The 26,857-nt window shown below is 45.5% G+C and overlaps 2 protein-coding genes across 5 annotated transcripts; one reads left to right on the top strand and one right to left on the bottom strand.

Annotated features, from left to right (window-relative positions):
* Nucleotides 1-615: 615 nt before the first annotated feature.
* TEN1 (TEN1 subunit of CST complex) lies at nucleotides 616-5,548 on the bottom strand. 3 transcript variants are annotated; one of them, XM_038157147.1, is made up of 4 exons: nucleotides 5,391-5,548; nucleotides 2,850-2,952; nucleotides 2,574-2,731; nucleotides 616-1,333 (listed from the first exon to the last, which is right to left on the bottom strand). In XM_038157147.1, exons 1-4 carry the CDS (start codon nucleotides 5,506-5,508, stop codon nucleotides 1,194-1,196), a joined length of 519 nt encoding a protein of 172 aa, XP_038013075.1. In that variant the 5' UTR covers nucleotides 5,509-5,548; the 3' UTR covers nucleotides 616-1,193. The 3 variants fall into 3 exon arrangements, with proteins under 3 accessions (XP_038013075.1, XP_038013077.1, XP_038013076.1); XM_038157149.1 differs by lacking the exon at nucleotides 5,391-5,548 and adding an exon at nucleotides 4,700-4,810; XM_038157148.1 differs by lacking the exon at nucleotides 5,391-5,548 and adding an exon at nucleotides 4,423-4,724.
* On the top strand, nucleotides 4,783-25,774 carry ACOX1 (acyl-CoA oxidase 1). Of its 2 annotated transcripts, none has more exons than XM_038157145.1 (14): nucleotides 4,783-4,994; nucleotides 6,030-6,189; nucleotides 14,715-14,875; nucleotides 16,602-16,709; nucleotides 17,181-17,300; nucleotides 18,530-18,645; nucleotides 18,841-19,010; nucleotides 19,310-19,472; nucleotides 20,159-20,349; nucleotides 20,959-21,138; nucleotides 21,754-21,859; nucleotides 21,945-22,088; nucleotides 22,872-23,078; nucleotides 24,032-25,774. In XM_038157145.1, the coding sequence occupies exons 1-14, from the start codon at nucleotides 4,880-4,882 to the stop codon at nucleotides 24,080-24,082; spliced, it is 1,992 nt and encodes a 663-aa protein (XP_038013073.1). In that variant the 5' UTR covers nucleotides 4,783-4,879; the 3' UTR covers nucleotides 24,083-25,774. The 2 variants fall into 2 exon arrangements, with proteins under 2 accessions (XP_038013073.1, XP_038013072.1); XM_038157144.1 differs by lacking the exon at nucleotides 14,715-14,875 and adding an exon at nucleotides 11,662-11,822.
* The last annotated feature ends 1,083 nt before the right edge of the window (nucleotides 25,775-26,857 follow it).

The following is a 26,857-nucleotide window of genomic DNA, read 5'->3' as shown; positions in this document are numbered from 1 at the left end:
CATGTCTCTGGGTGGGCATGGACATTGCAGCTGTGTCCACAGGGAAGACGTCAACTTTTAGGTGACCCAAAAAAAGGGCTCATTTAACCGATTGCTGAGTCAGCAGCTCAAAATCTTTGAGTGCAAGCAGAAAAGGCTGGAGATGGCTGCATTCCCCTGCAAACCACAGGCACAGCTCACTCCAAATTTGGGGATTTCCACAGTACAGGAGTCTTCCTTCCCTTGCACAAACATTTGACTCTCATCTGACATTAGCAATGTTCTGTCTTTTTGTCAATGGTTGAATACAACTGTGTGGGCCTGGCACCATGTTCTTCAACCAGAGTGGCTCTGATCTAATTTCATCTCCGTTTCTCGCAACTTTTTTAAAGCCAGCCACTTCCATACACACCCAGTACTTAGGAGGAGGAAAACTGAATTTTCTTACGTCATCTGTAGGGTTTGTGCACGGCCTAACATATCTGACTTGGCAAGAAGGAGGGATTTAATCAATAAAAGGCTGCCTTCTTTTTTCATCTTTATTTAGGAAAATTTCAATCAAAATCCTTAGATACTTCAAAAATAGTGATTTATGGTCTCTTAAACTTAGTGGTGTCAAGGAAGAAAGTCAAGTACTCAGGCTACTGCAAATATTTATTTTAGACTTGGAAATAATCCTCCCCTTAAATACCAGTTCTTCCTACCTGAAGAGGCAGGTGCTACTGAAAATAGTGACTCTTTGTTCTTCTTGTTTCTTTGGTCAGTCCAGATAGGTGAGTGTTTTGCCAGGAATGTTCCTGTGTGGCAGCTGAGTCAGGGTACCCCAACACAGGCACTCATGGGCCTGCAGCCAGGCAGGGCTAATGAACTTTGTGCTAATACCCTTTTCCCCCATCTGCCAAAGGTGAGCTGCTTAACTCCAGATTCAGAGACTTCTTCTGACTTCTTCATGTCGTGCATTATGAAAGAACCAGTGTAAACCAAGTGTTCCCTTTCCTTAACCATCATTTCAAGCAAACAACAAACCTGCTTCCCTGAGCTATTTTCAGTCATGACACCTGGGGCAGGAATGGACATTGACTCAGTCTTCAAGTGTTTCCCTGCTCAGTGACTTTGCTGTTTGCCACAGCAAACACACCTCCTAATTTACTTTTAACATATTTGTTGCAAATGGTAGTGCAAGGACCAGCGTGTGGCTGGTCTCAGAGCTGCTGTCAGGATGTGCTGCTTTCCTTCTGCTCCTGCCTCTCATTGAAGTATTTCCTCTGCTCCTGTATGGCTTGTTCCAGCAGGGCCACATTCATCCCTTCCACGCAGGTCAATATTCGTGCTTTTACCACAGGACTGGAAGTTTCTGGAGAAAGGAAAACAGACAGAGCAGCTTGGAGACAGAGAGTTCCCTCAGGCAACATATGACTCAAGCTGGGCAAATAATCATAGCCTGAGAACTTCAGGAGACCAGACTGGCTGCATGCTGCCACTGATGTGAGCAGCAAGAGCAGCTTAATTCAGTGATGTGCTTTCCCTCTGCCCTGATCGCTACAAAATGCTGGTGACTGACACTGCACTCCCCTTGCACTGGGGAACAGTGGCAGTGCCTGCCATCTGTCTGCTTTGTGGCTGGATGCATTTTGGTTTTCCCTGGCTGAAAAGCAGCAGTGATGAGTCTGAGCTCATTCCTGAATGCCTCTGTGCAGACAGGAAGGCTTAGAAGAGGCTCAAAGCTGGCTGCAACCAACAGTTCATTGCTGGCATTCAAATGGCAACATGGAGCTGCAGAAGGGGCCAAACCTTGGCGACATAGCCTTGGTAACACAGCCACCATCTCAGTCTGCTCCCCTTACACCCCTGCAAAATGGGGCCAACTCCCTCCTACTGGGATGACTAAAATAACAATTTTCTAAAGGCATTTTGCAGCAGTGGCTTAGCAGGTCATTCTCCAGAGGCCACGTGAAGTGTGGCTTTCCACATGCCACCGAGGATTTCCGTGGTATGAATGTGAATACTTTTTATCAGGTGTGGCCAAGATAACAAAGAATTTGCTTCACCATCCTGTGGCTCAGCTCAGATCAACTCCCTACACAAAGCACCAAGCAGCTGGAATACAGGGCACCCCAGGAAAGGACAACAGGGTGCCCTGCATGAGTCTGCCTGCATTCCTCACATGTCTGAGGGCAGGGATAATGTATTATTAGAGCCTTTCAAGGATGGCAAAGACCAACCCAGTCACTTGCAATGAGGTATTGCTGCAATCTGCCAGCAGACTGGGGGTGAAGACAGTCAGTGTGGTGGCTGGCAGTGATGCCAGAAGGCTTTTTAGCATAGGTTTCACAAGCCCAGCAACGTGGTTGAAATGCTTCCTGTTTCTAAAAAAATCTGTGCCAGAGGACCAGATTTTCACCAAGATAAGGGTGGCTCTTCTCATGGTCAGCAGGGACAGACAGGCTGCTCCTACCTTGAATCACACGCTCGTGTAATGGAGCAGCTGCACAGGAGGAGCCTTGGTCCAGGCTGCCCTCAGTGACTCAGGGAGCCCCAAAAGAGCTGATGTACCATGAAGAGCAGCAAAGGGCACCAGTTCCCAGAGCATTTACCTTCCCTGTGTTCAGCCTCTCCCAGGACCATGTAGGAAGATCCCACTTGGGCTTGGAATGGCTCCACAAACTTGGTGTCAACACAGACCTGGTACTGTGCTGAGTTGTGCTGCGTGGCGAGAATGGCTTCAGATCGGGCCAGGTCATAGCAGCATAACCTGGGAATGATCAATTTGGGAAGCTCAGCTGTGCAGAAATCCAGTTACAAACCAAAAGGGGTGCTCAGTCAGTGAAGGAAAGGCCTGGTCTGCAGGGAGAGCGGGGTACCCTCCTCACCTGCCAAATGTCCTCAGGGTCTTCCCCTCGGGGACCGAGCTGTTGATCTCCCATGGGAAGTAATAGACACCAGCACTTGGCAGCATCTCACACAATGGTTGACCTGCAGTAAAGCAAAAGGCCTGACTCCATGCTTCTCCAGTACCTGATGCAAATTGTAAGTGATTCTGCCCTTCAACTCCTTCCCTGCCCAGGTTCCTCCATCCAGAGGGCTGCAAGAGCTTCACTGCTTCCCTGCTAGGTCCTATTTGCAGCTCACTGCATGCGCCAAGCTCAGGGCATCCTGGCACAAAGAGGAGCTGCCTAGACCCACGCAACCCAGCATGAACTACAGGCAGCTCACCAGTCCTCTGGGTTTCCCCCAGGCTATGGATGAGTTGAGAAAAGTTCAGGAAGTGGGGAGAACAGTGACCGAGCAGTTCAGAGAGTGTGAGGGACTGAGATACTGGGATAGCCTCAGCTGCTGGGGTGACAGAGTACAATGCAGGGAGACTTAAGGAATGATCCCAAGCCTGTTCTCTTACTGCAACATAAAATAGTTCTGGCAGTATCTGATCCTGCAGCTGGAGAACAATAAACTGGATCCAAGCCAGCCTAGTTTCATCAGAAGTCTGGCAGGGTTTAGCAGACAGCGAGGAGTGAGAAGGATTAATTCCAAGGCAAGGCTCAGGTGGGACCTCCTGGGAGTGCCTGTGGTGGAGCAGGACTGGCACAGGCAAGTAAGCCACAGCACAGAGCACACAGAAAGGAAGGAATGCAAAGCAGCTTCAGCAAATTTCTAACCCTGCCCAGCCAATGCCATAGCCCGGCTCCTGGCAGTGCCCTGAAGTGGTTTTTTTTGGCATCATTTTCCTTCTGATCTCCCTTGCATGCTGCCTGTGTTTGGAATGTCTCCATGCTTCATTTACTGCTTTTCTTTTTTTTTTTTTTTTTTTTTTGGCCTCTCTGTGGGGAACCCCAAGAGCTGCACAACAGCCCAGGCAGGGAGTCCTGCCACTCACACAGGTGGGTCCATCGATGGCCATTCAAGGACCATCAACACTGATTACTCAGCAGAGGGGACACTGAGCTGACACACATGCTGTGGCTTTAATGCCTGGTGCCCCTTTCCCACCCCATGCATTGCTCACGGTGTTGCCACCTTGCAAAACGCCCCACGGAGGACTCTGTGGGAGGCTGGGGAAACCAGGGCGATCCTGGCTTACCCCATCCCTGCACATGCTTCCCTCTCAGCCTGCTGCCCCACAGTCCCATGCCGGGCTGTGGACACCCAGAGCGGCTGAAAAACCCCTCTGGCAGGGTCCCAACCCACCTCCCCGCCCTCTGCAGCTCCGGGCATCCCCGCCGCACCCAACATTCAAAAAGCAGCGGCAATTCTGCACCTCCAGAAGGGCAAAGGCTGTCCTGTACCGCTCGGGTTTTGCTCCTGAACGACACCGTGCAGCAAGGTGAATCAGCCAGGGATGCAAGACGCCCAGCGTGCATTTAATGCACTTTTAAACGTATGGAGTCACTTGGGTTGTAAAAGCCATACCCCAATCACCACACACCCTGCGCCCACCCCATGCGCTACCTAATGCATGCGCCAGCTCCACTGCAGGACCTTGCAGAGGGATTTATGGTAGGCGCAGCCGCAAGCACAGCCCCTTACACGCAGATCCATAGCACTACCCACCACCATATTTCACGCGTGCACAAACGCAGCCCGCTAACGGCACATAACGAGCTGTTTATTTAATTAGCTGCTCCATGCCGATGCCGCATGTGCCGGGCGCTCTCCCGGCGCTGCTCCCCGCGCCCCGCAGCGCGGTTTGAGGCACCGCTCCCCGCACGACGGAACGCGCGCTCACCGCTCCGCCATCGCCGCCGCGGGAAGGGCGCGCGCGGCGGCGGCCCACGTGCGCAGGAACCACGTGCCGTCGCGGGAGTGACGTCACGAGGGGCGGGGCCGGTGCAGCGGGGTCGGGAAGGACTCGGGATCGGGATCGGGACTGGGATTGGGATTGAGATCGGGCAGAGCCGCTCCCGCGATGTCGGTGAACGCGGACCTGCGGAGGGAGCGCGCCGCCGCCACCTTCCAGCCCGAGCGGCTCACCCACATCCTAGACGGCGGCCCTGAGCGCACCCGCCGCCGCAAGGAGATCGGTGAGGGAGGGCCCGGGCCGTGGGGACGGGCAGAGACAGCCCCGCTGAGGGCTCGGAGCGGGAGGAGACTCTGCGGGGGTGGGAAGGGGAGAGGCTGCGTGGGGGGGAGGCCCAGGGAGAGCGGGGTACAGGGCGGGGGTAACGGGGTGAGGAGCCTCGGGGGAGGTGAGGAACCACGAAGTCGTGAGGGTGTCGTGGGGCGGGAGAGAGTGCGGAGGAGCTTTTGTGGAGAGGGGACACCCCGAGGATAGGAGAAAGCTGTGAGGAGAGGGTTTGCAGGTGGAGGGTCAGCGTAAAGGAAGGGGTTAGAGAGGGACAGGAGCTGCAGTATGTCCCTGGTCCCCCTCCTCCCCAGAAGGGATACAGGGTGGCCCTGACAGAGCAGTGTCCGTTTACTTCTCTGTTTCCCCTTCCTCCAGAGGGTCAGAGGCGGCTTCCCATGAGTATTTCTCATGGGCTCTGTCCCCTCCTTTTCCCTTCCTAGCATGCTCTTGCCCAACAGAACAAATGTCATCTGTTTGTCAACCAGCACGACGTGGTTATGAGAGATTAATGAGCGACTTCCAGGCTCTTCCCTGGGCTGGGGCTGTCAGAGGCTGCTGTTGTGTAACTTCGCTGCCAAAGGGGGGACACAGAAAGTCTGTGCTCTCTGGGCACCTTGTTTTCCAGTCGGCACAGGGGGAATAATGACTGTGCCCTTCTGCTGGAGTTGCGTGGGGTTCAGAGTTCACAAGGCTGCCTGAGCCTCTGGGGCTGTTGCTGAGGGGCCTGCTGGTCTTACATCAGTGAATTGCTCTCCTGCCAAGTCCAGGGTGCTTTGAACTGTACATGGGGTTTATGTGTGGAATGAGAGTGCCAGCAGTTGAGCTCTCAAAGAGCTTTCATTTCATTCTCATTTCATTAACCTCTAATTTTATTTACAAATTTTTTATACCCCTACCATGAGGTAGAGCAGGCAAAATGCTGGGTCGTTGCTCACCCCCTGCTGAGGTTTGTGGAAACTGAGCTTGTTTTCCTCTTCTGTTCTGTCCCCAGAGGCCTTAGTTCTTAATGACCCTGACTTCCAGCACGAGGATTTGAACTTCCTGTCCCGTAGCCAGCGCTATGAGCAAGCCATCAGGAAGAGCTCCTTGATGGTGATGAAGCTAAGGGAATATGGAATTGCAGATCCCGAGGAGATCTACTGGTTTAAAAGGTACCTAAAAAAATCCAGAGTTTGCTTCTTGTACTTCAGTCATCACCAAAGATGCTAGGGTTGTGCTTTTTTCCTATGCTTGTTGTCTAAAGGAAGCACAAGACCTGTATAAAAGCCCCCTTGAGTCTGGCTTCACTGAATTTCAGATGAAGCCCTGAATTCCTCAATGTTGTGTTTTCTTAGGGTTTTTTTTTTTATGAGAAATGCAACATTAACAATGATACACTGTTCTGTATGTGTGGTGCAGAAGCTAAAAAACAGAACTTGAAGTCAAATTTTTTTTTCCTAAAAGGAATAAAAAAATCATACTGAATTACTTTGAATCTGGATAGATCTGATGAGTTTGCAGCTTCTAATGAAATCTCTAAAAGCTGATTACTTCACTTTGCACTTAGACCCAATAAAGACACATTGCAGAGATACTTGAAACTATTCCAAGATAGTTTATAAGTTCTTGTGTATCACTGTCTGTTCTGGCTCCCTCCTCTAAGCTCCAGAGGTTCTCTTTGACCCAGAGGCTTTTTGTTGTACCTGACCTTTGGTTTATCTGATAGTACCACCTTTGGATCAAGTTAATGAAAATAAGACTGTCTTTACATCTGAGTTTTCATTCCTTCCAGAAGAAATTAGAACTCAGTTCCTGATTTTGATGCATTTCTCCCCTTAATTCTGTTAAACTCTTTCTGTTTTAATCAAACAGAAACTGATAACAGAGAAGTTACACAGATCTAGAAATCTGTTGTAATCCCATGGATATATCCTCTGCCCCATTAAATAATGAACCACAAGCCCCCTCTGACTGGTTCTGTAGAAAAGCTGTCAGGGGCCCCAGGGCATGACCCTTGGCACTAGGAAATTGAAGTCAACTTGTCCACTGTGGTTTTGCTTTCAGAGAAACTGGTCTGCACTCACCTGTGTCATGAAAGTTCTGATGGAAGTAATGTAAATAATTTGAAAATCATCACTGGTGGACAGTGATAACAGGGAACAAGTTCAGTGACAGTAGTGGATTATTCAGGTGCTGCACAGCCAAAGTTAATCTTTTTTTTTTCTACACAAGGTTTGTTGAAAGTGATGAGGAAGTTTATTTATTTATTTATTTATTTCTACAGAGAAAATTTAGCAAAGTCTATCCAGTCTATCAGATGGAAAATTTTAACAAATTTTCTGTCTTTTTGTAGCATTAATGACAACATTATATGAAAACAGACTTTTCTGAAGTAGTCAAATGAGAGATTCTTGTTTTGTCTTTCCATAAACTTACTTTGGAGTCAGCAATTCTTAAGTGAATGAAAGTGTAATAAATATTTCATACAGATACCAAATAGTACCTCCATATCTAATGTGGCTTTAATGGTCAGGTGTGACTAGTCAGAATTCACAGTCCAAAACCAAGGGAAACAGTAAAAAAGGCTTACTTTTTTCCAAGGTAAAATCTAATTACCACCATTCTGGATTTCAAAATATAAGTGGAGTTACTGTAGGCTGACTGTATTTGTAATTTTTTATTTATTTTATATGCCATATTTATTCTGTAATAACGTGTAACAGAATGAAGAGCAATGCATGAACTTCTTGCCTACAGGCGAAGTGTGTTTGCTCTAAGAACTGTACACTGCTGATATTCTGAAATGACTTCTTTACTATAATCTGTGGTGCTGGCAAGGGAGGATGTGGGCTTGCTGCTGCTTAAAAAATTGATTAAATGAAAGGATTATTTTTTCATCCTTTGATTTCATTTGCTTTTTAACATCTGTCCCCACTTTCCCACCTGTTGAGTGTTAAAGATTTTTTAAATTTGGTGAACTGCACCCAACTGACAGAATTATGTTTATTTCTGTCCCATATCCAAACATGCTAATTGGTGCTAACTGGAAGTGATGTCATTAGTATAAAAGCTGACCTGGAGAAAGTGTGTTTGGGCTTATTCATTTTTCCAGCCTGAAAACTGAATGGATATGGTGTTGCAACATGCCTCAAATGAAGTTTATGAAATAGACTGACATCCCTGATTCAGACGTCCGGTTGTATTTATTGTCATTGACATTTCTACTTGTGGAAGCTTAAGAAATTTTGTCAGTTATCCCCAAAAGGCAGGGACAGATTTACACATGCAATTTTGAATAATTTTTTTCCTGTAGCTTTCCTAAAGTGCTAGAACATCTCTAGGTAGCTTTGCACATGACTCACCAACTTTATAGCTTGATTTATGAGTAGGTGAGGAGAAATGCTGCTTCCTTCACTGCCCTGAAGATATACTTAAACAATTGCTGCTGCTGCTGTGACATGTCCAAGTGAATGCTCCTCCTTCCTGTTTCCAAAGGGCTTTGTTGGACTCCAAATCATAAGAGGATCTATTAAATATACTTAATTGCTTTTCATGTAGTAATTCTTCTATGTCCACACTGCAGTTGCAGCTGCTGTGACTGCAGCTTTGAAGGCCATCGGCCTGAAAGTGCCAATATTTCAGATTTCTTTTACAGTCTAACTGCAGCAAAATGTAAGTCAGCATGAAAAATGGGAAATGTTTCTGGTGTAATGCTCCAACACTCTTGGAAGAGAGCGAGCTGCTCAGTTTTAATTCACCTTCAACTTTAATTAACTTTCATTGAAGAAAACAGGATTAAACAAAGAAGTGAAAAATGGGTGAGACAAACTGGGTCATGGAAGAAGAGAAGATCTGAGAGCTGCTGGTCACCAAATGATTCCTGTGTTCATAAGCATTGCATGAGTGTGCACTTTCCTTGTTGGAATTTGTTCTTACATCTCTAAATTGGGACCTGGAGTAGCTTTGAGCAAATCAAAGTGGAAAAACTCTACTATGGGCCCTACTTGCCACTGCTAAATTAATGCAGAGTGAATGAGTCTGGCTTGATCTTACTTTGATACAGTTGGAACAGGAGTTGATTGCCATAGCAGTTGTTAGCTCTGAAGCCCAGTTAGCACAGCTCAAACACAGCTCCTGCTCCTCCCCTGGGATGACCCTTCGTGCTTGTCTTTGAAAGAGTAACTTCAAGAACTGCCTAAAGCAGCAAAGTTTGTACACAGGCTAATGTAGAGTAAATGCCCCTGTTCTCTGACCCAGTTCTGCAGCCTGAGGACAGCTTTGCAGCTGTTCCTGTAGCTTTGGAGCCTCTGAACGCACAGGCTGTGCTTCTGTCATCCCCTGTGCACTTTGAGACAGTGACACACCTGTCACATAAGTGCCTTTTACTGTGTGGGTGGCACTGGTTACTGTGAAATCTGGGAAGGTCTGTATTGCCAAAGCACATATTACTACACAGCCTTCTCCCAGAAGTGGATTTGGAGCTGCAGCCTCATTATTGTTGTAGCAAGGCTGAGCTCAGAGCAGCTGGGCATTGATCAGATGGTCACTGCCACCGTCAGTCTTGATGGAGCAGAGTATTTGCAGTATTACTACAGCCTTTGGAGAACAGCCAATCCAGGTGCTGGGCATGTTGAAATTGTAATGGAAAGCAGTAAGAATTCAGAGACAGAAACAGTAGGGAAGAAAACCTGTTGTTCCTCCCTTCACAGCTGGTACCTCTTCTCTTTGCCCTGTGTCTTGAGGAACACAGGATTCTCTCTCATTGTCGTTCAAGTTGTTAAAAGGCACATTAAGGAAATCCTAAATCTTCAGCATGGAGTATGCAGAGATGAACAGTTTTTGCTGTAATTTAATTTTCAGCTTAGTTAATGCAAGAAGCTGTTAAAATGCTGCATGATGGGCTACAGAAACATCATGACCTTCTGACACAGGGGTGTTAAAGCACCCACTTGCAAAATGTCTGTTGTCTTCCTCCTGTCAGAGAAGGTAACAGTAATCATTAGGTATCTGGCACTTGTGATAAACTTGCTCATAGGCAGTGAAAGTTGCTGGTGTGACCTTTCAGAAGATTTCTGGGATGTTTTCCTGGAGGAAAACATCTTTCCTTCAAAGAGGCAGTGTCTCACCTGATTTTTTCTGACAGCAAAGCATGGGCTGCACATTTTTCTCAAGTTCTTTCAGTGACTGCTGAAAATATGCAAAGACCCATTCAAGCTGTTCCCAAGCCCTGAAACTTCATGTTTCAAGGTCAGCACTCATTTTCTCCCTGCAGATTTGTCCTTTTTGGGCCCAGGGAGTAGGTGCACAATAATTGTGCTGCAGGCAGTGAGGAAGAAAAGGGTGCTGCTGTTGCTCTATAGGTCCTGGGCTAAAAGAATGACCTACTTAGAAAACCACAAGAGTGTTGAAAAGTTCTGACTTGATGTCCTTGCAGCATTTTTAAGCCCTCGGTCACTCTGAAAGCATCAGCTTTGGTAACATCTGCTGCTGTAGGCAAGAGTATTTTTGGTGAAAGAACTGTGTGCCTTGACTCCAGGAACTTCAGACACTGTACCTGCACCCACACCAGCTTAAAGCACAGTTCATACATTAATCACCAGCATTAGATTACTTGATTACAATAGTTTTACTCCTGGAAAAATCCATGGCTCATTTAGTCTTGTTCATTTAGAACAGGCAACGTGCAGTTCAGTGGTGCTTTGTCTCTCACTCTAAGGCTGGTTGTCACAGCCTGTACAGGACCTGCTGTTGAATTATCAATTATTTACTCTCTGCTTGGTGTAAAATGTCAGTCACAAATGCTGCTCTAATGGACAAGCAAAACATCCCCTGTGGGATTTATGCTAAGGGCTCATTTTTAACTCCTCTATCTTAGAGTTTAGATTTATTTTATTTAGATTTTATTAGAGTTTATTCCATATTAGATGGAATAAACATTTGTGTACAGTAGATTGAAGATGAAGAAACTGTTCAATCTGCAGAAGGGAATATGTTTTAATTGAGAATGTACTTTGCCTGCCATTGTGGCTACTACATGATTAGAGTTTTCTTTCATTAAATAACTTCTGCTTTGGTGAAGCACTCCCAAAATGTCTGATTTTTCTTTTCATTCCCTCCAGCACTAGACTGTAATGGTAGTTTTAATTGAAGGTGAGTTCCAGATCTCACAACTGATAGAAGCAGCTGCAGGCAATACAGAGCTGGTCCGAAAAGAACTCAGTCACCAAAGAAACCTTTTCATTTTGAATACATATTTCTTCTAATTAATAATACCCTAGTTATAGGCTACCAGCAGCAGTGGGATTTATTCCCACAAAGCCTGAGAGATGGAGGAGAAAATATTTTGGTTTTCATGTCCTTAGTTTCAAGTTCCTCATGAACCTTTGTAGAATAATATTTTTTCCAGTTACACAGCAACAGCAGGATTCATGGGGTGAAGAAGATGCCTGGAAGAGACATTTCTTTCCCCATTAGCATTGCTTCTGATGCCTCCACATTTGGAGGTTGCTTGTGGGACAAAAAAAAAAAAAAAGGTTGAATGAGGCCAAGGGATTTTTTATCTTATGTTCCAGTTGGAGAAAAGCCTTTCAGGTTTATGGTAACAGTAAGACTGAGATCCAGATCCCTCTATTTTTCTCCTGTAGAACATGCTTGGGCAATTTTCCTGAACCTTTGGGTCTCCACTTCAGCATGTTTCACAAAACCATAGAGACCCAAACGTCTGCTGCTCAGAAGGAGAAGTGGCTGCCCCTGGTCCGTGGAGTCAAGATAATTGGCACCTACGCCCAAACCGAAATGGGACATGGTTAGTTCCCTTCAGGGATCAATGGGTAACCTCTTTTCTCTAACTCCAGTGGGTAAATTGTTCATGTTCCCTGGGTCAATCTAAAAGGGGGAAAGGTGAAATTCCTCAGTTAATGATTGATGTCTGTAGCCAGACAGCCGCCTCATTTCACATCCTGACAATCCCAGGATTCCTTTTGGTCTTTTCCAGAATGCACCTCTTAGCTGATCTCTGCATTGGTAGTTGTTACCTTTGTTTTGAAATGAGGGGGTCATTCTAAGCCCTGAGAATCTGAATTTCACTTGAACCAGTTGGACTGTGTCAATGAACAGTACTGTGGTTTTTACTTTTGCCTGATTTTGGGATGTGAACCCTCAGTGAATGGGTGGCCTGCACAAACAGGTCAGGAGCATTCCTACAGGAGCAGTGGAGCACGGTGAGATTGTGAGTTCTGGGTTGAAAGTCAGGTATGCTTTGCCCCAGGCACTTCTCTTCCAGATGCTGCTGCACTGCAGCTGTACAGCTTCCTGGAAAGGTCTTGTTTACAAAGGAAAAACCATCCTATTCCTGCTGTTGTTGAAAGCAACTTTCACTGCTTCAAATGGAAAAACATTTAATGGATCAAAAATCAGTCTTTTAGCCCAGAACCTGGAATTATGGCTGCTAAGTACCAGCAAGAGTGGTTAACAAACAGAGACTCCAGTGCTTGTGCTGGCATCTGAAGTGGGAAAGCCTGAGATGTCAAGTCTGGACACTGCTGGATGGCAATGCCAGCTGCCTGATTGTTCAGTTACAGCTGCTGAAACATTTGTAGAAGACTCAGTGGAAGAAACCCTGTCCTCTGTCCTGCTCAACAAACCCAGCTCAACACCAGAAGCTGAGAGAGAACTGAATGGCAACAATCAGTGCCTGCTGGCCTTATTTGCTTTCTCACACCAGCTGCTTGGAATCAGTCACATCCACACTGCAGTGATTGGTTTTACTTCTGATTTCACATTAGATCATTGCACTTTTTTGCCTGGTGATGGTTGATTTCCTTATAGTTCTCATGTTGTTTCATGGTAAAATTGGTATTTTGACACTAAATGGAATACAGTGAAGTAGATATATTCTCTATGCTGAATAATTAAAATGCCAACATTTGGCACTCCTGCTGTGAATGTTGAGTATCTGATATTCCATCAGTGAAGCTGCTGCAGTAATTGTCACTGAGCTTTGCTTAATTTAATCCTGATGTTTAAAATCTGGTGATGGGGAAGCAGACCTCTGGACTGTTGAACTCTGGCCTGGATGGGTAGTTACTCAGTTTTATCCTAGTGACTATATGTGTGATAGCCTGTGTTGATTTTAACGTCTTTCATAGTGAAGAAGTCTCTTTCTCTCTCAAAAAAAAAAAAAAAAAAAAAATCAAAGAAAGAAAAAACACAAACAGCCCAGGGCTGAAAATTAAACAAGAAGGAGCAGTAAAAAAGTGAAAATACTGTGCTGTTTCTATCTGGTTTATAACTACTGCTGGTAAATAAGGATTTTTTTTTTGTTGGTCACTCTTTGGCTGTCAGTCAGCTGTAGCTGTTCAGTACTTCTCACCAGTACTGAACTCACTTAAAATCTGGTATTCCTGGTAGGCCATTCGTCCCCTGTTGGGCTTGGTGACTGTGCAGTCAGAAAGCTTAGAAAACCTTGCTGCTGGGTTTATTAGATAGTTGAATTTATTTATAGGAGTCTGAGAATATCAAAAAACAGTTCTTGGGAAGCCCTAGGGACAGAAGTAGTTCATATTAATGCGTATTTAGAGAACACAAGGATGCATTGTTCCCCCTTTTGCTAAGAATGTCAGATGAGTTTGAGCCAAGCTCAGACCAGTGCTCTTTCCATAATGCATATCATTTAAGTATATATATATATTCCTGTTAAAGTCCAATTAAATTTATTTCATACGTAAATGAGTCAGATGGAGGTACTTGTCCTCAATCTATCACCACTATTTTAATACTCAAAGCTGTCAATATTTTAATATTTAATGATTAATTAATTCTTTATATTGAAAAACTTAATAGACCACTTAATTACCTCATAGTGGTGCTTGACAGAATGTGGAGAAAATGTAATTCTACTGAAATATGTTTAATTGGAGATAATTTGTGCTGGTGATTTACAAATTCAAAAATGTTGGCTTTCTTCCCAAGTTGTTTATGTGTAACTTTGACTTACACATACAGAGCACTGTCCTTTTAAGAAAGTTCTTTAAAATAGCAGAAGTTGAAGGGAGTTGATTTGAAATGCCATGTACACTAATTGTGTCTGATATTTAATTTTTAAAAATTAGAGTAAATAGTACAGCCAGTTAGGATTTGTCTTTAAAAAAAAAATAAAGTTTATTGAAAACCTAACTTGTTTAGCTGGATAAACTGTGATTTCCACCAGGTTCTACCTTCAAAACATGTCAAAAAAAAAGGTGGACTTTCTCTATTTGGTTGAAAGCGCACTGCATTCAGCCACATCACATCTCCAACAAACTGACATTCTCAGCTGAGTGCCTCAGCCCCTTGAACTTAGGGACACTCTGATGTTCAAACCAGAAGGTCTGGTCCATCTTTTGTTTTGGATTTGTTCTTTTTTTAACTGGTCATAGTGGATCAAAAATAGGGGAATGTTGCAGATGCACTTTCTGCATGATTACAAAGAAATGCATTGCAGCATGTTTATTTCAAAGTGAGTGCAATTCCTTATTACTCAGGCCTGAGAAAAGGACAGTGCTCTGGCTCTCTGAAATACACTTGCTGAATTCTGATTGACGCATGAATCATTTTTTTTTCTTTTTGTCTCTTCCTGAATCTCCACCATGAATCCTCATGCTTGCTTCCCTCCCATAACATTCCCTTCACGCTCCCATCCCATGACAATTCTTCACAGCTTTGTTCACCGTGGACGGCCTGAGCCTCTGGACCTTCACCTGGGCATGTTCCTCCCCACTCTTCTCACCCAGGCCACCCCAGAGCAGCAGGATCGCTTCTTCATGCCTGCCTGGAACCTGGAGATCATTGGCACTTATGCCCAGACTGAAATGGGCCATGGTACAGTACATTCAGTAAATGCTCTTTCTAAGAATGCCTTTGTGTGCAGAGGATTCCCGTGCCTGGGTACAGCAGTGTGTGTGTGTCCCACAGTTTTACTCAGGCTGCTGTGGTTGTAGGGAAAAGTGGACAGCCTCTGCAAGGGTTAATAGAGCATTATTCCACGTGCTGCTTCCCTCTTCCTCTGAAGGGAGGGTTGGATGTCCGTAGCTCTATAAATGAGCACCTGGGTGCTCCTTGTGCCATTGAAACCAGAATCATTACTGCCCATCACTGGTGCTGTCAGTTCGGTGGCATCTGTTCATTTTGCACTTGCTGTTCTTTCCAGTTGGAGTTCTGCTTTGCTCTAATTAATGTTCAGTGTAAAGACAAAAAGACAGAGCTTTGAGGTAGTGAAAGAGATGCCAAAAAATTAAGAGTTGCTTGTTCACCTTTAGGATTAACCTTGGATCAGATGGGTCAGGATTAACTTGGTTCCAATGCTCATGTTCTGTGGGGAGCTTTTTTTCCCCTTAGTTCACTCCCATGTGTTCTTTTTAACTGACCATGAAATGGGTTGGGCTTTTTGAGTTCTCTGTCTCATGTTGACTTTGTTTTTTGTTGCTATTCCTTTGCTTTCAAGCTTTGAAATGGATTTTGATAACTCCAGCAGTATTGTGATTGCAACACTTCTAATTCAAGTTTCAAAGGGAGGATATTCTGCCTTGGGAAACTTTAATTTTGGTCATCTCAAATTTGCAGATGAGAATTATTTTCTAAAGATGAGCAGGATTCACCTTTGTGTTGAAGGGACATATAGAGACTGTGTGAAGCATAAAGTAACTGCAAGTCTGAGGAGAATCTCTTGGAACTAGTGAGGTTTGAAGATCCTTTGCCAGCAGAGTAAGTCTGTGTTGAGCTGCCTGTGGAAGTCTGCCATTACCTCCACGCTTTGGGAACGTGGTTGCTGCAAGGTGATCTCCTTTTTCCTGTTGGAGCTCTTGTCCTGCCCTGTCAGTCCAGACTCTCAGGAGTGTTCACAGCTTGTCTAGTTTAAGCAAGTAGGCCTGCTGATTTTGGGAGTTTTTAAAGCATTCAGGGGCAGTGCCACTGCTCTGAGAGAGGTGTGTGGGAAGTGAAGCATTGAGGGCAGAAGACAAAGACTGTTCCTGGAATTATCTCCATCTTTACGCAGTCTCTTCATCTACCTGCATCAGTACCTGGCATACGCATGCCATTACTTGCTCTCTTGGAGCTATGGATGATCTCTTCTGGGAGATCAGCTCCATCAAGTGAGGAGAATGAGGCTTGATGAGGGAATGAAGAGGTGATGGGCACTGTTTATCTCGTCTTGTGGCTGAGAACTGGATGGTTTTATTTTGCAATTTATTCAGATTGCATTTTAGTGAAATTCAGGTGAGTGTGTTCCTGTGGGACGTTTTGAATGAGAAAGGGCTTCTGTTGTGTGATAGCAAGAAGGTGTCAGATTGGAGGTGCTTGGAAAACTAGTCTTAGACCACTGGGGAAAAAATCAATGTTTTCTGAGAATTGGCGGTCCCAGATTGTGGTCTGGCCTCAGTTGTTCTTCCTTAATTTGTTGATATTTAGCTTTTTATACATATAGCCTAAAAGCAAAATTAAAATTCAAACATTACTACTGGAGTTCCACTTTCCATTGCCCAGTTCTGTCCTTGTCTCTCTTTTGTGACTGACTTCCTGCCAAAACAATGTATTTGCTTGTTTCCAGGGACTCATCTTCGGGGCCTGGAAACGACAGCCACGTACGACCCCTCTACACAGGAGTTCATCCTCAACAGCCCCACTGTCACCTCCATTAAGTGGTGGCCAGGTGGACGTAAGTGTGTCTAAATCTGGAAGATTTAGGGAGGTGATGCTGTGTGTGTTATATCTGCAGAGTGATAACTGAAAGTTGATCCAAAGAGTTGGCTGAAAGCCAGTCACTCTTGCATAACAAGCAGACTTACCAGATCCTGCTAAACATTGTGTGCTCTGGACTGTTGCTCAAAACCATTCACACTGTGGATTTGGTGTAGTTTTTGATTGCTTGTATCAAATTATTTATAGTTCCTTCAGTTTCGCTGGCGGGTGTGCCAAGGACTCAGTGTTTTATAGTCAAGAAAATTGTGTTGTGCAACTTCCATTGACTTGAGCAACATTTTGTCATAGAGCTGTACAATTGAGGTGACATCCGGTGGGGTCAGTCTGGTTTTCTAGAGCATGATATGATGAGCTTATCTCAGAAGAAAGACTCTGTGTGTGAGTGTGTCTGACTGTGTTCCTGTGCTGAGCTCTGCTCCCGTTGCAGTTGGGAAGACGTCGAACCACGCCATCGTCCTGGCTCAGCTCTACACCCAGGGCCAGTGCAAAGGCCTGCACGCCTTCATTGTCCCCATCCGGCAGCTGGGCACACACGAGCCTCTGCCAGGTACAAATTCACACTCAGGGAGTAGATTATAGATTACATCTGTTTCTCTCTGACTGTATACAGCTGCTGGGTCTTGTTAAAGTCCATGGCTTATTTCATTAGCTGAATTCAGCTGGTAGATCACTGGGCTTAAATGAGTCTTTCTTACGACTGAACTACCACTAAATCATCTTTCCTACAAGGCCTTCAATGTGAAGTTTAGTTTGGGATTTGATACTGCCCCAGTGAAGTTTAGTTTGGGATTTGGTTCTGCCCCAGTGTCTCCCAGCTATGCAGTCCACGAGCAGCACATCCTGCTTTCTCATAGGGGAAGAAGACCTCTCATCACTCTTTAGCTGGAAGTGAGCTGGATGAACTTGAGAGACAGCTCCTGCAGTGAGTGGATAGTAGGGCTGCATGGAAATTATGGAGACTCCCATGTTTTGATATCCAGTTGTGGTTGAACTCATCAGGCAGCTAAACATACACAGCCATTCCCTCCACACAGAGGGATGGGGGAAAGAGTTGTGAAAAAGATAAAACTTGTAGACTGAGATAAAGACAACTTCATAGGACAGAAAAGGAAAGGAAATTAATAATAGTAACATTAACAACAACAACAATAACAATAATAATTCAACAACAACAACAACAACAACAACAACAATAATAATAATAATAATAATAATAATAATAATATAATATGCAGAGCAGGTGATCACTGTGTGGTTGCTCAGCACCAGCTGACTGATGCTGAGCCAGTCCCTGAGCAGGGAGCTGTCATCCCCCCCAGCTGGCTTCACCCAGTTTTATTGTTCAGCATGATGCCACATGGTGGAGAATATCCCTTTGTCCAGCTGGGATCAGCTGTCCTGGTTGTGTCACCTGCCAGCTTTTTGTGTCCTCCCTGCCTCCTCACTGTTGGGGCAGTGTGGAAATTGAAAAGTCCTTGATCTGATGCAAGTGCTACTCAGCAACAACTGAACCATCAGGGTGTTACCAACATTGTTCTTGTGCTAAATCCAGAACACAGCACTGTACCAGCCACGGGGAAGACAATTTCACTCTATCCCAGCCAAAACCAGGACACCACTTTTCCATCAAAGAGATTAAGGTCCCTGTTAACTCTTACTCCTAACACTGCCAGGACTTGCTAGAAAACGAACCAGTCTCCTTATTGGAGAAAGCTTGAACCTCTTGTGTGCTGTTTAGTTCCTGTTTCTTAATGCAAGTGGCTTTGTCTGTGGCAGGTATTACAGTGGGTGACATTGGCCCCAAATTTGGCTATGATGAAATGGATAACGGCTACCTGAAAATGGACAACTTCCGAATTCCTCGGGAAAACATGCTGATGAAATATGCCCAGGTAAAGCAGTGAGCTTCAGCATCTGCTGTTAGAAATAGGCACGCTGAATGCTCCTGTGAGCTTGAGTCCTGCCCCAAAAAGGATTGTGGGTGGCTTGGAAATGCTGCTTGATGAGTTTAGAGTGTGAACACGTAAAAGGGAGGAAACTTCACAAATCAACAGGCTGTATTTTTTTTATCTTTTATCTTTTGGCAGGTTGAACCAGATGGCACCTATGTGAAACCAGTCAGTGACAAGTTGACCTATGGCACCATGGTGTTCATCCGTTCCCTCATCGTGGGTGACTCTGCTCGCTCGCTGTCCCGGGCCTGCACCATCGCCATCCGCTACAGCGCCGTCAGACACCAGTCTGAGCTGAAGCCAGGGTGAGTGCAGGGAGACCCGGAGCAGCCTAAACTGCTGAGGGACAATTCTGAAGTACTGGGAGGAATGGGGGCCATGGCTGATATTTGCTTTGGCACTCGGTATGGTTTCAAAACACTGTTTGTCCTGGAGAGTGCATAATTCATTCTTGGAATGCCCTCCCCTGCCAGAAGCTTTTTCTGGATGGTCTTAGAGAGTCTGGCTTGATATGGATGGTGAACATACTTAGAGTAGGGATAAATGGGATTTCTGCAGCAGGTTGCTCCCACTGACATGCTAACTCATCTGTGTTTTGCTCTAGGGAACCAGAACCCCAGATCCTGGATTATCAGACCCAGCAATACAAACTCTTTCCTCTCCTGGCAACAGCATATGCCTTCCATTTTGTGGGAGCCTACATAAAGGACACCTATCATCGTATCAATGGGGACATCAGCAAGGGGGACCTCAGTGAGCTGCCAGAGGTACTGTGTCCTCTGGAAACCAGAGTGTTGGTTGAATTTGTGTGAGGTTTCTTTACAGCATGGAAAAAGAGGCATTGAGCCTTTTTTGCTTTCACTCATGAAATATCTTCTGTAGCTTAAGAAGTCCCCCAGTCCAGAATATGCTGGTGACATCTATTTGCTCTATTCATTTAGCACTTTATAAAAAACAGTGAGTAATGCACAGTAAGGAAGCTGCTGGGAATATATTTTTATTCAAAAGGTGCATTTCCAGGAATGATGGAGTACTGTTTGGGAGTTAAGACTGGTCTTGTGCTTTTGCTGTAACTTCTTAATTTTTCTTCCAGGTGCCTAGGGTAGATTATGTGTGTTGATCAAAGTATCAGTACTATACTGAGGGGTTAGAATTGTAAAATGTTAATTTGCTAATTTCAGGGTATGTGATAATGGGCAGTTGAAAACAGTCTTTACATAAAATGTGTAGGGGCAGAAGGAATGGTGTACTTTAAATAAGTCTTTCAATGTACAAGGGTTTTCATATAAATATTTGGCTCAGGAAAGAGTTCATTCAAGAAAAACAAAAACCTGTGGAACAGCGCAAGAATGGTGTTAACTTCACTTTTCTTTTTCTGGGAGTTGTGGTCCTTAACATGTATGTGTGCAAGCTAAGACTGGAAAATAAACCTGGCTTTGTTGTTTCCCCTCAGCTGCATGCCCTGACAGCGGGGCTGAAGGCGTTCACCTCCTGGACTGCCAATGCTGGCATTGAGGAATGTCGGATGGCGTGCGGCGGGCACGGCTACTCCCGCTGCAGTGGCATTCCCGACATCTATGTCACCTTCACCCCGTCCTGCACCTACGAGGGGGAGAACACCGTCATGATGCTGCAGACTGCCAGGTATGGGAGCTCTGCACAGGCATGTTCCAGCCTCTCCTCATGGTCCTTGTGGCTGAAGTTGGTATCAAAAGGGTTAATTCGATTTCTGCCGTGTCTGGGTAACTTTGGTCAGAGAAACAAGGCATGCAGAATCTGCTATCCCAGTAAGGACAGTTGGAAGATAAGGGAGAGGCATCTGGCTTAGGAATGCAGCTACAGCCAAAACAAGGACTCAATCTGGGAACGTGGGGAGGGGTTTATGGTAATGAGTTAATTATAATATGCATGTAGTGACTGTATGTAAGCAACACACGTGTAAAAAATCACATGCACACAAGCAGGAGTTACCCCCATGCAACCAGACACCTGTAATAAATTATGCCCTTCTTAACCCTAAATTGGTGTTAAGGAGTCTTATTTGACTGGTTTGCAGTGAATTTGGTGACAAAGTAATGAGCAGAAGTATCTGTATTAGCATGAAACTGGTGTCATGTTTCTGTCCCCTACCCCATTTTTGACAGATAATTGTGTGCTACAACTGTTCTTTCTGGCCTGAGCCCCAGTGAGATGACTTTTGTCCATTCAAACAATTTATGAGTAAGAGCTGCCATCTGCTGTCTCTATTTTCAGGTTCCTTATGAAAAGCTACACCCAGGTGACCTCTGGACAGCAGGTCAGTGGCATGGTGTCCTACCTGAACGACCTCTCCAGGCAGCGCATCCAGCCCCAGCACGTGGCTGCCAGGACTGTCACCGTGAGGATCAATGACCCCACCAGCTTGGTGGAGGCCTACAAGTCACGTGCTGCCCGGTGAGCTCACACTGACTGGGCTGAGCCAAGAAAAACTGGGTGAGGTGGTGGTGATGACTGCCCTGTTTGTGCTGGGTTCTCGAGGTGTGGCTGGCAAAGCTTTGATCCGTGTGTTGCTTTCGGGAAGTGACACACTTTACTGGGTTGGGGTCAGGGTTAAGGGCTTTGAGGCTGCTCACAGCCTGCTCATAGCCTGGTTACTCTGCTCTCCAGTCCTTTGGGGATGTATCTTTTTCTCATTTATGTGTAAAGTATACTCAAACTTAAAAATACCAAACTACTCAGAGATCTCTCTGGAGAGAAACAATCCAGATATTGAAGTTAATTGTGAGGGAGGCGGGAAAGTAGAACAGACTCCTCCTTGTGAGTAGTTATTGAGCACCATATGTATGCTCTCAGAAGTCCTCTTACCCCTCTGTAGCTGTGTTGTAGTTGCAGCAGTGATTACTGGTGTTGTAGAGGCACAACTTGTCACTCCAGTCACTGTCTTCACTCACAGCACATGAGAAGAATTCTGAGCTCAGGTGCCATGACTGATGTGTGTGAATTCAGTGTACGTCATCCTGTCAATGTGGTGTTATTATGTAAACTGTTTTTCCTCCTCATATGAAACAGGCTTGTAGAATCTGCAGCAAAGAATCTGCAGGCTGAGCTGAACCACAGAAAGAGCAAGGAGGATGCCTGGAACAGGACTTCTGTTGATCTTGTGCGGGCATCAGAGGTCAGTGACGTGCCTGCTAAAGAAACGTGCTGTCAGAGCTCCTGATGTTTCCGTGTCCCTGACTGACCCTCTTTGGTTTCTGCAGGCCCACTGTCACTATGTGGTGGTGAAGCTGTTCACAGCCAAGCTGGCCGAGGTCGGTGACGCCGCCGTCCGCGCGGTGCTGACCGACCTGTGCCTCCTCTACGCCCTGTTCGGCATCAGCAGGAACGCAGGAGATTTCCTGCAGGTTGGTGCCTTCCTCCAGCACTCCACATCTCTGAAGCCAGGTTCACTGCTTGCAAATATGCTTTAATGCCAAGCTGTATGGATGTTATAGGTGTCAGTTCTTGGCTGTTGGCTGCCAGAGGGTCATTCACACTGCAGGCCTGCTGGAAGGCTCTTGTCAGGTTTCCCTTGTGGAAACCAGGCATGTGCCAAGGTTTAGCTGAAATTGTTTCCAGTTGGTGACAAGCTGCCGTGTGTTAAAAAACAAGGAATTAATAAAGGAGCTGCAGTTAGATGTGCTCCACAGCTAATATCCCTGAAAGGGGATCTTGTGCTCCAAATTCTAACCCATCCTTCAATTAATAGCTTTATACTGTCAGGCACTGCTTTTCTTCTCTTCATTCTGTCAGTTTGAGAATGCATTTGTGCAGCAGTGTTTTTGTTTGCTCTTCTGGCAGACATGGTATGTTATGTCTTCCCATTTTCCTCTTTCCTGCGTACTAAAAGTTTCCCTGAAGCCAGGCACAATTTAATACCCTTATATGCATATTCTCCAAGAAAACTTGCTGCTGCAGTTAACTTACAGGTACTCACAGAATGAGTCTCCCATCCAGGATTAATAGCTGGACAGTATGGAGGGCATCTCCTTCTGCTTGTTCACTGTGGCAAATTGCCAATTTAATTACTCAGAAAACTGAACTGCTGCATTTTTGTGTGTGGAAAAGCTGACCTGTGTCAGTCTCAAAAGAGACTTTGGGGAAAGGAAGGATTTGTGACTTGTGTAATCCTTGTTTCCCCTCTCAAGGCCGGTATCTTGACCAGTGCCCAAGTAACCCAAGTGAACCAACACGTGAAGGAGCTCCTGGCTGTCATTCGTCCCAATGCAGTGGCACTGGTGGACTCCTTTGACTTCCATGATGTCCATCTGGGGTCTGTGCTTGGCCGCTACGACGGCAATGTCTACGAGAACATGTTTGAGTGGGCAAAGAAATCCCCACTGAACAAAACACAGGTAAAGAAACCTCTCTTCTTTTTCTCACACGACCAGAGAAATAACTCAGTTTAGGGTTTTTAATTCTGCTCCAGTGATCTCAGCAGGTAATTGAGGAAGGGGGGAGAAAAGCCACAAGTAGTAATGAATCAAAACTAACAACCTACTTTCAGTTTGCTCTCTGTAGTTTTCTCTCCCAGGCGTACATTGCATTCATCCCTGTGGGATCTCTTGAGCTTCTCAGTTGAGGGAGGAAATGGTGCACTCCACAGAGAAACAACTGAAGTATCTCAGAATTCAAAAGCAATTACCACTTGCTGGTGATTCTGCTTAGTGACAGTAGCTGTGGAAGCCTTGTCCATTTTCTGGCAAATCTTCCACTCTTCAGGCATAGCAGTGAGTGGAGGAGAAAATAAATTTCTCCCCTGTAGTACTTAGGTGTCAGATATTGTATATCTGGCGTAGGACTGGAGCTGCAGCTGAGCTAAAATAATCTGAAGTGTCCCTGCTCCATGAGCCAGAATGGCAAATCCTGTCTCCTGGTGCCTTTGTTTGATGAGGGCAGACTGTATCTCCTGCAATGGGCTGCCAGAGACTGCAGCTGGAGTTGAATCCCACCACAGTTTACTCAGTGCTCTGTACTTCTGAAGTCACTAGGGCTTAGGAGCTTCATTACAGCCCCTTAGCAAACCTGTACCAGTTTTCTTGTAATTAAAATGCCAAACAACTGTATGGATATAAATCTTGCATTTCTTTCTCTTTTAAGGAAAGGTAGTGGGCAGGCTGTTTTTTATATCTTCATGCTTTGTATCATGGAGACCTTGAAATATAGAAGTTATCTGGCTGTTCTTAAATCTCCAAAGTGCCTCTGATTCAAATTTTCTTAGTATACAGACACACTGCAAGATGTGAGGAGGTAAAACTGTTTCAAAGATCAAACCTGACCTTGTAACTGCTCTCTTGTTGTCTTGCAGGTTCATGAGTCTTTCCAGAAACACCTGAAGCCAATGCAAGCCAAGCTGTGAAGCCTGAAAGTTTTTTAAAATGCACTCTTGCCCTGCCCTGAAAAGTGGATGTTTGCATCCTTCCTTCAGGCACCCAAATCAAACCTTTGAATGCTGTAGCTGTAGGACAGTGAATAATTGTAGCCTTTCTTTCCTCTTTTATGAATGGAGGAGGTGTTTGGGGAGAGTGCGTAGGGATTGATGCCTGTTTTTAAAGTGCAATTATAATGGTAAAATTAACCTTTTAAAAATCTGGGAAAGCTTTATGGATTTATACAAGGATTGCTTTTGTGAAGCTGCTAACTAGAGAGAAGTTCCTGTATATGGAACTGGAAAAGGTGGCAGGGCTTCACTATGATGTAGTTGATGGCCCTCAGGCAGTAGTTTCTGGTGAGCAGTTATGTCCTCCCCTCAAAAAAAGCATCAGTGTCTTGATTTTTTTAATTTTTGGTTTTTAAGATTAGCCCCACCTGTCTCCTCATTTGGCAAATGTTTGTGCTGTGTGAAGCCTCCTGCAGAGCTCTGTGCATGTGAGTCTAAGTGTGGCACTGTTTTCCTGATGGATCTGGGAAGTAAATACCCATCCTTCTCTGGAGCTCTGCTTCAGGCATCTTTCCAGAAGAAATCCTTGTGTTTCCTTTGTTTTCCTTCTTTCACTGCCCTGCACAAACTCCTTTTTCCTTTGTGACAGCTCTTGGTTAATAGGAGGTCAAAGGAGAACAGAGTGATGCTGCTCTGAGGATAAAACCAACTCACAGTAATCAGCTGGGTGCTGATGACAGATGTTCTGCCCCTCTTTTCACTCTTAGCATTTTCTAGCACTATCTCAAAGCACTTTACAAATGTTACTTATGTTGATTTGGTGGGAGAAAAACCACATGTAGTGGTAAAAACTGCAAATTTGCCCTGGAATGATGAAGCCAGTATTGGAGGGCAGAAATCAGTTGACCAATATCCTCAGGTCTTCTGATTTTTCTGGGATGTTGTCCTGGTTTCTAAAGGCATCTGCCAAGAAAACGACAATCCCAAGTGAAGTGTCCAGGGTTTTATTATTTTTACTACCCACGCATTTCCAAGGAGCTTTCTCTGATTTGCTTAATTTTGTTTTGATACCAACTTGGGCCTTGCATGGTGCTGTCTGATTGAACAGGAAGATTTCAGCTTGGAGGAGGACATCCTGCTGCCCAGGGAAATCAGTGCAACAGCTACAACCAAGCAAAATCATCACTGCTTTTCCACACCAGTAACTCTGTCCAGTAACCATAAAACCTCTTCACACTAGAGAAGGACAACTCTGAGCTTAAAATGGTAAAAAGCTTCAGCATAAACCCAAATCCTGCAGTTCTGAGGCAACACCTGAGAAGCTGCTTCTCTGCAGCTTTGGAATCCGTTAGTCTCTAATTTTGAATCAGTTTTCTGGCACTAACAATGATCAGACACAAGGTTTGGCTCCACGTGCAGTAGCTGAACAGAAAAAAAATGTTTAATTTTAAATAAACTAATCAAACTTGCCTTTTGGCTGCTGAGTGTTTCAGGTCCCGTGGAAGTTCAGGATGCCAGAGGAGGCTGAGGGCTCTGCCTTCCCCGTGTCCAGTGTAACAGGCTGCTGGCCTGGGGAGGGGGGATGGGGGAGCAGATTAAAAATATGCTAATGAGAACAGCACTAGCTGTGTACAGATCTAATAAATTACAAAAATGTGTTTTCAGACAAAATGTCTTTTCTTTTCACGCACTGCCTTCCGTGGGTCTCATGTAAATTAATGGGTTAAGTAGAATGAAGTATTCAGAAGACCTCAAATTAGTTGGATTGTGGTGTTTTATATAGTGTGACCTCCCTGGCTTCGCTCTGCGGTGTTGTGGGGCAGCCAGGCCCATCCCATGGGGATGCCTGTCCCATCCCAGGGGATCCAGCCTCTCCTGCTGCCCCAGCCCCAGGGGCAGCACAGCTGGCACAGGGCAGAGCTGGCTGTGGCGTTTGCTCGGTGTCACTGCAGCTGCAAGAGCAGCTCAGGCTGCTCAGGGCCCGCAGCAAGGTGTGACCGTGGGGCTGGGCAGCAGCAGCCTCAATTCACAGAAGTTGTTTTCCATTCATTTTTGGAGAAATGGAAAGAGAGAATGAGAGTTGTTTTCCATTTCATATTTTGATGTATTGGGAAACACTTCCTTGCTGTTGGTGAGGATTTTGTGCACTTCTTACCTTGCTGTGGTTGGTGATAATGCCTGAATGCCACAAGCTGATGTGGTTTGCTGTCTCAGGGTCAGCAAACAGTCTACCCTGCAGCCTCATCCAGCTTTTCAGTGTCAAGCTGTTAAAAACGGAACCAGACTCCGGGTACTAAAGTGATTTCAGCGTTTATTATAACAAAAAGAAAGGCCTGAAGCCGGGGGCCGGGCCGAGCAGGAGCGTTCCCGTCCAGGCTGCTGCAGCGCCGGCGCTGGGGCTGCTCCAGCAGCGACGGCCCCGAGGGTCCGGGGGAACGGCACAGCTGCCCTGGGGCAGGTGCCCCTTTTTATCCTGTTTTTTGTCCCTTTGGGTTGGTTTCTGTTTGGATCCTTCATTTGCAGGAAGGTTTAAGGGCTCGATTGGCCCGTGACAGTTCTGGCCGGGCTGGCTCGTGGTGCGCTTTACTGAGGGGTGTTATGGTGCATTGAGTACTGGATTGCTCATAACTACCCTTTAACCCCTTTTACCACATAACAACCAAACTAACAGTACACGCTTAACAATTATCAACTATTTTACAACAGTTTCTAACCTATTTTTTAGGCCATGACCCTGTAAGCGACTGTTCCTGC

The sequence above is a fragment of the Motacilla alba genome, chromosome 18, assembly GCF_015832195.1.
Source record: "Motacilla alba alba isolate MOTALB_02 chromosome 18, Motacilla_alba_V1.0_pri, whole genome shotgun sequence".
Classification (NCBI taxonomy): Eukaryota; Metazoa; Chordata; class Aves; order Passeriformes; family Motacillidae; genus Motacilla; species Motacilla alba.
Note: the sequence above shows the minus strand (reverse complement) of the source record. Positions and strands in the feature narration are given on the sequence as shown.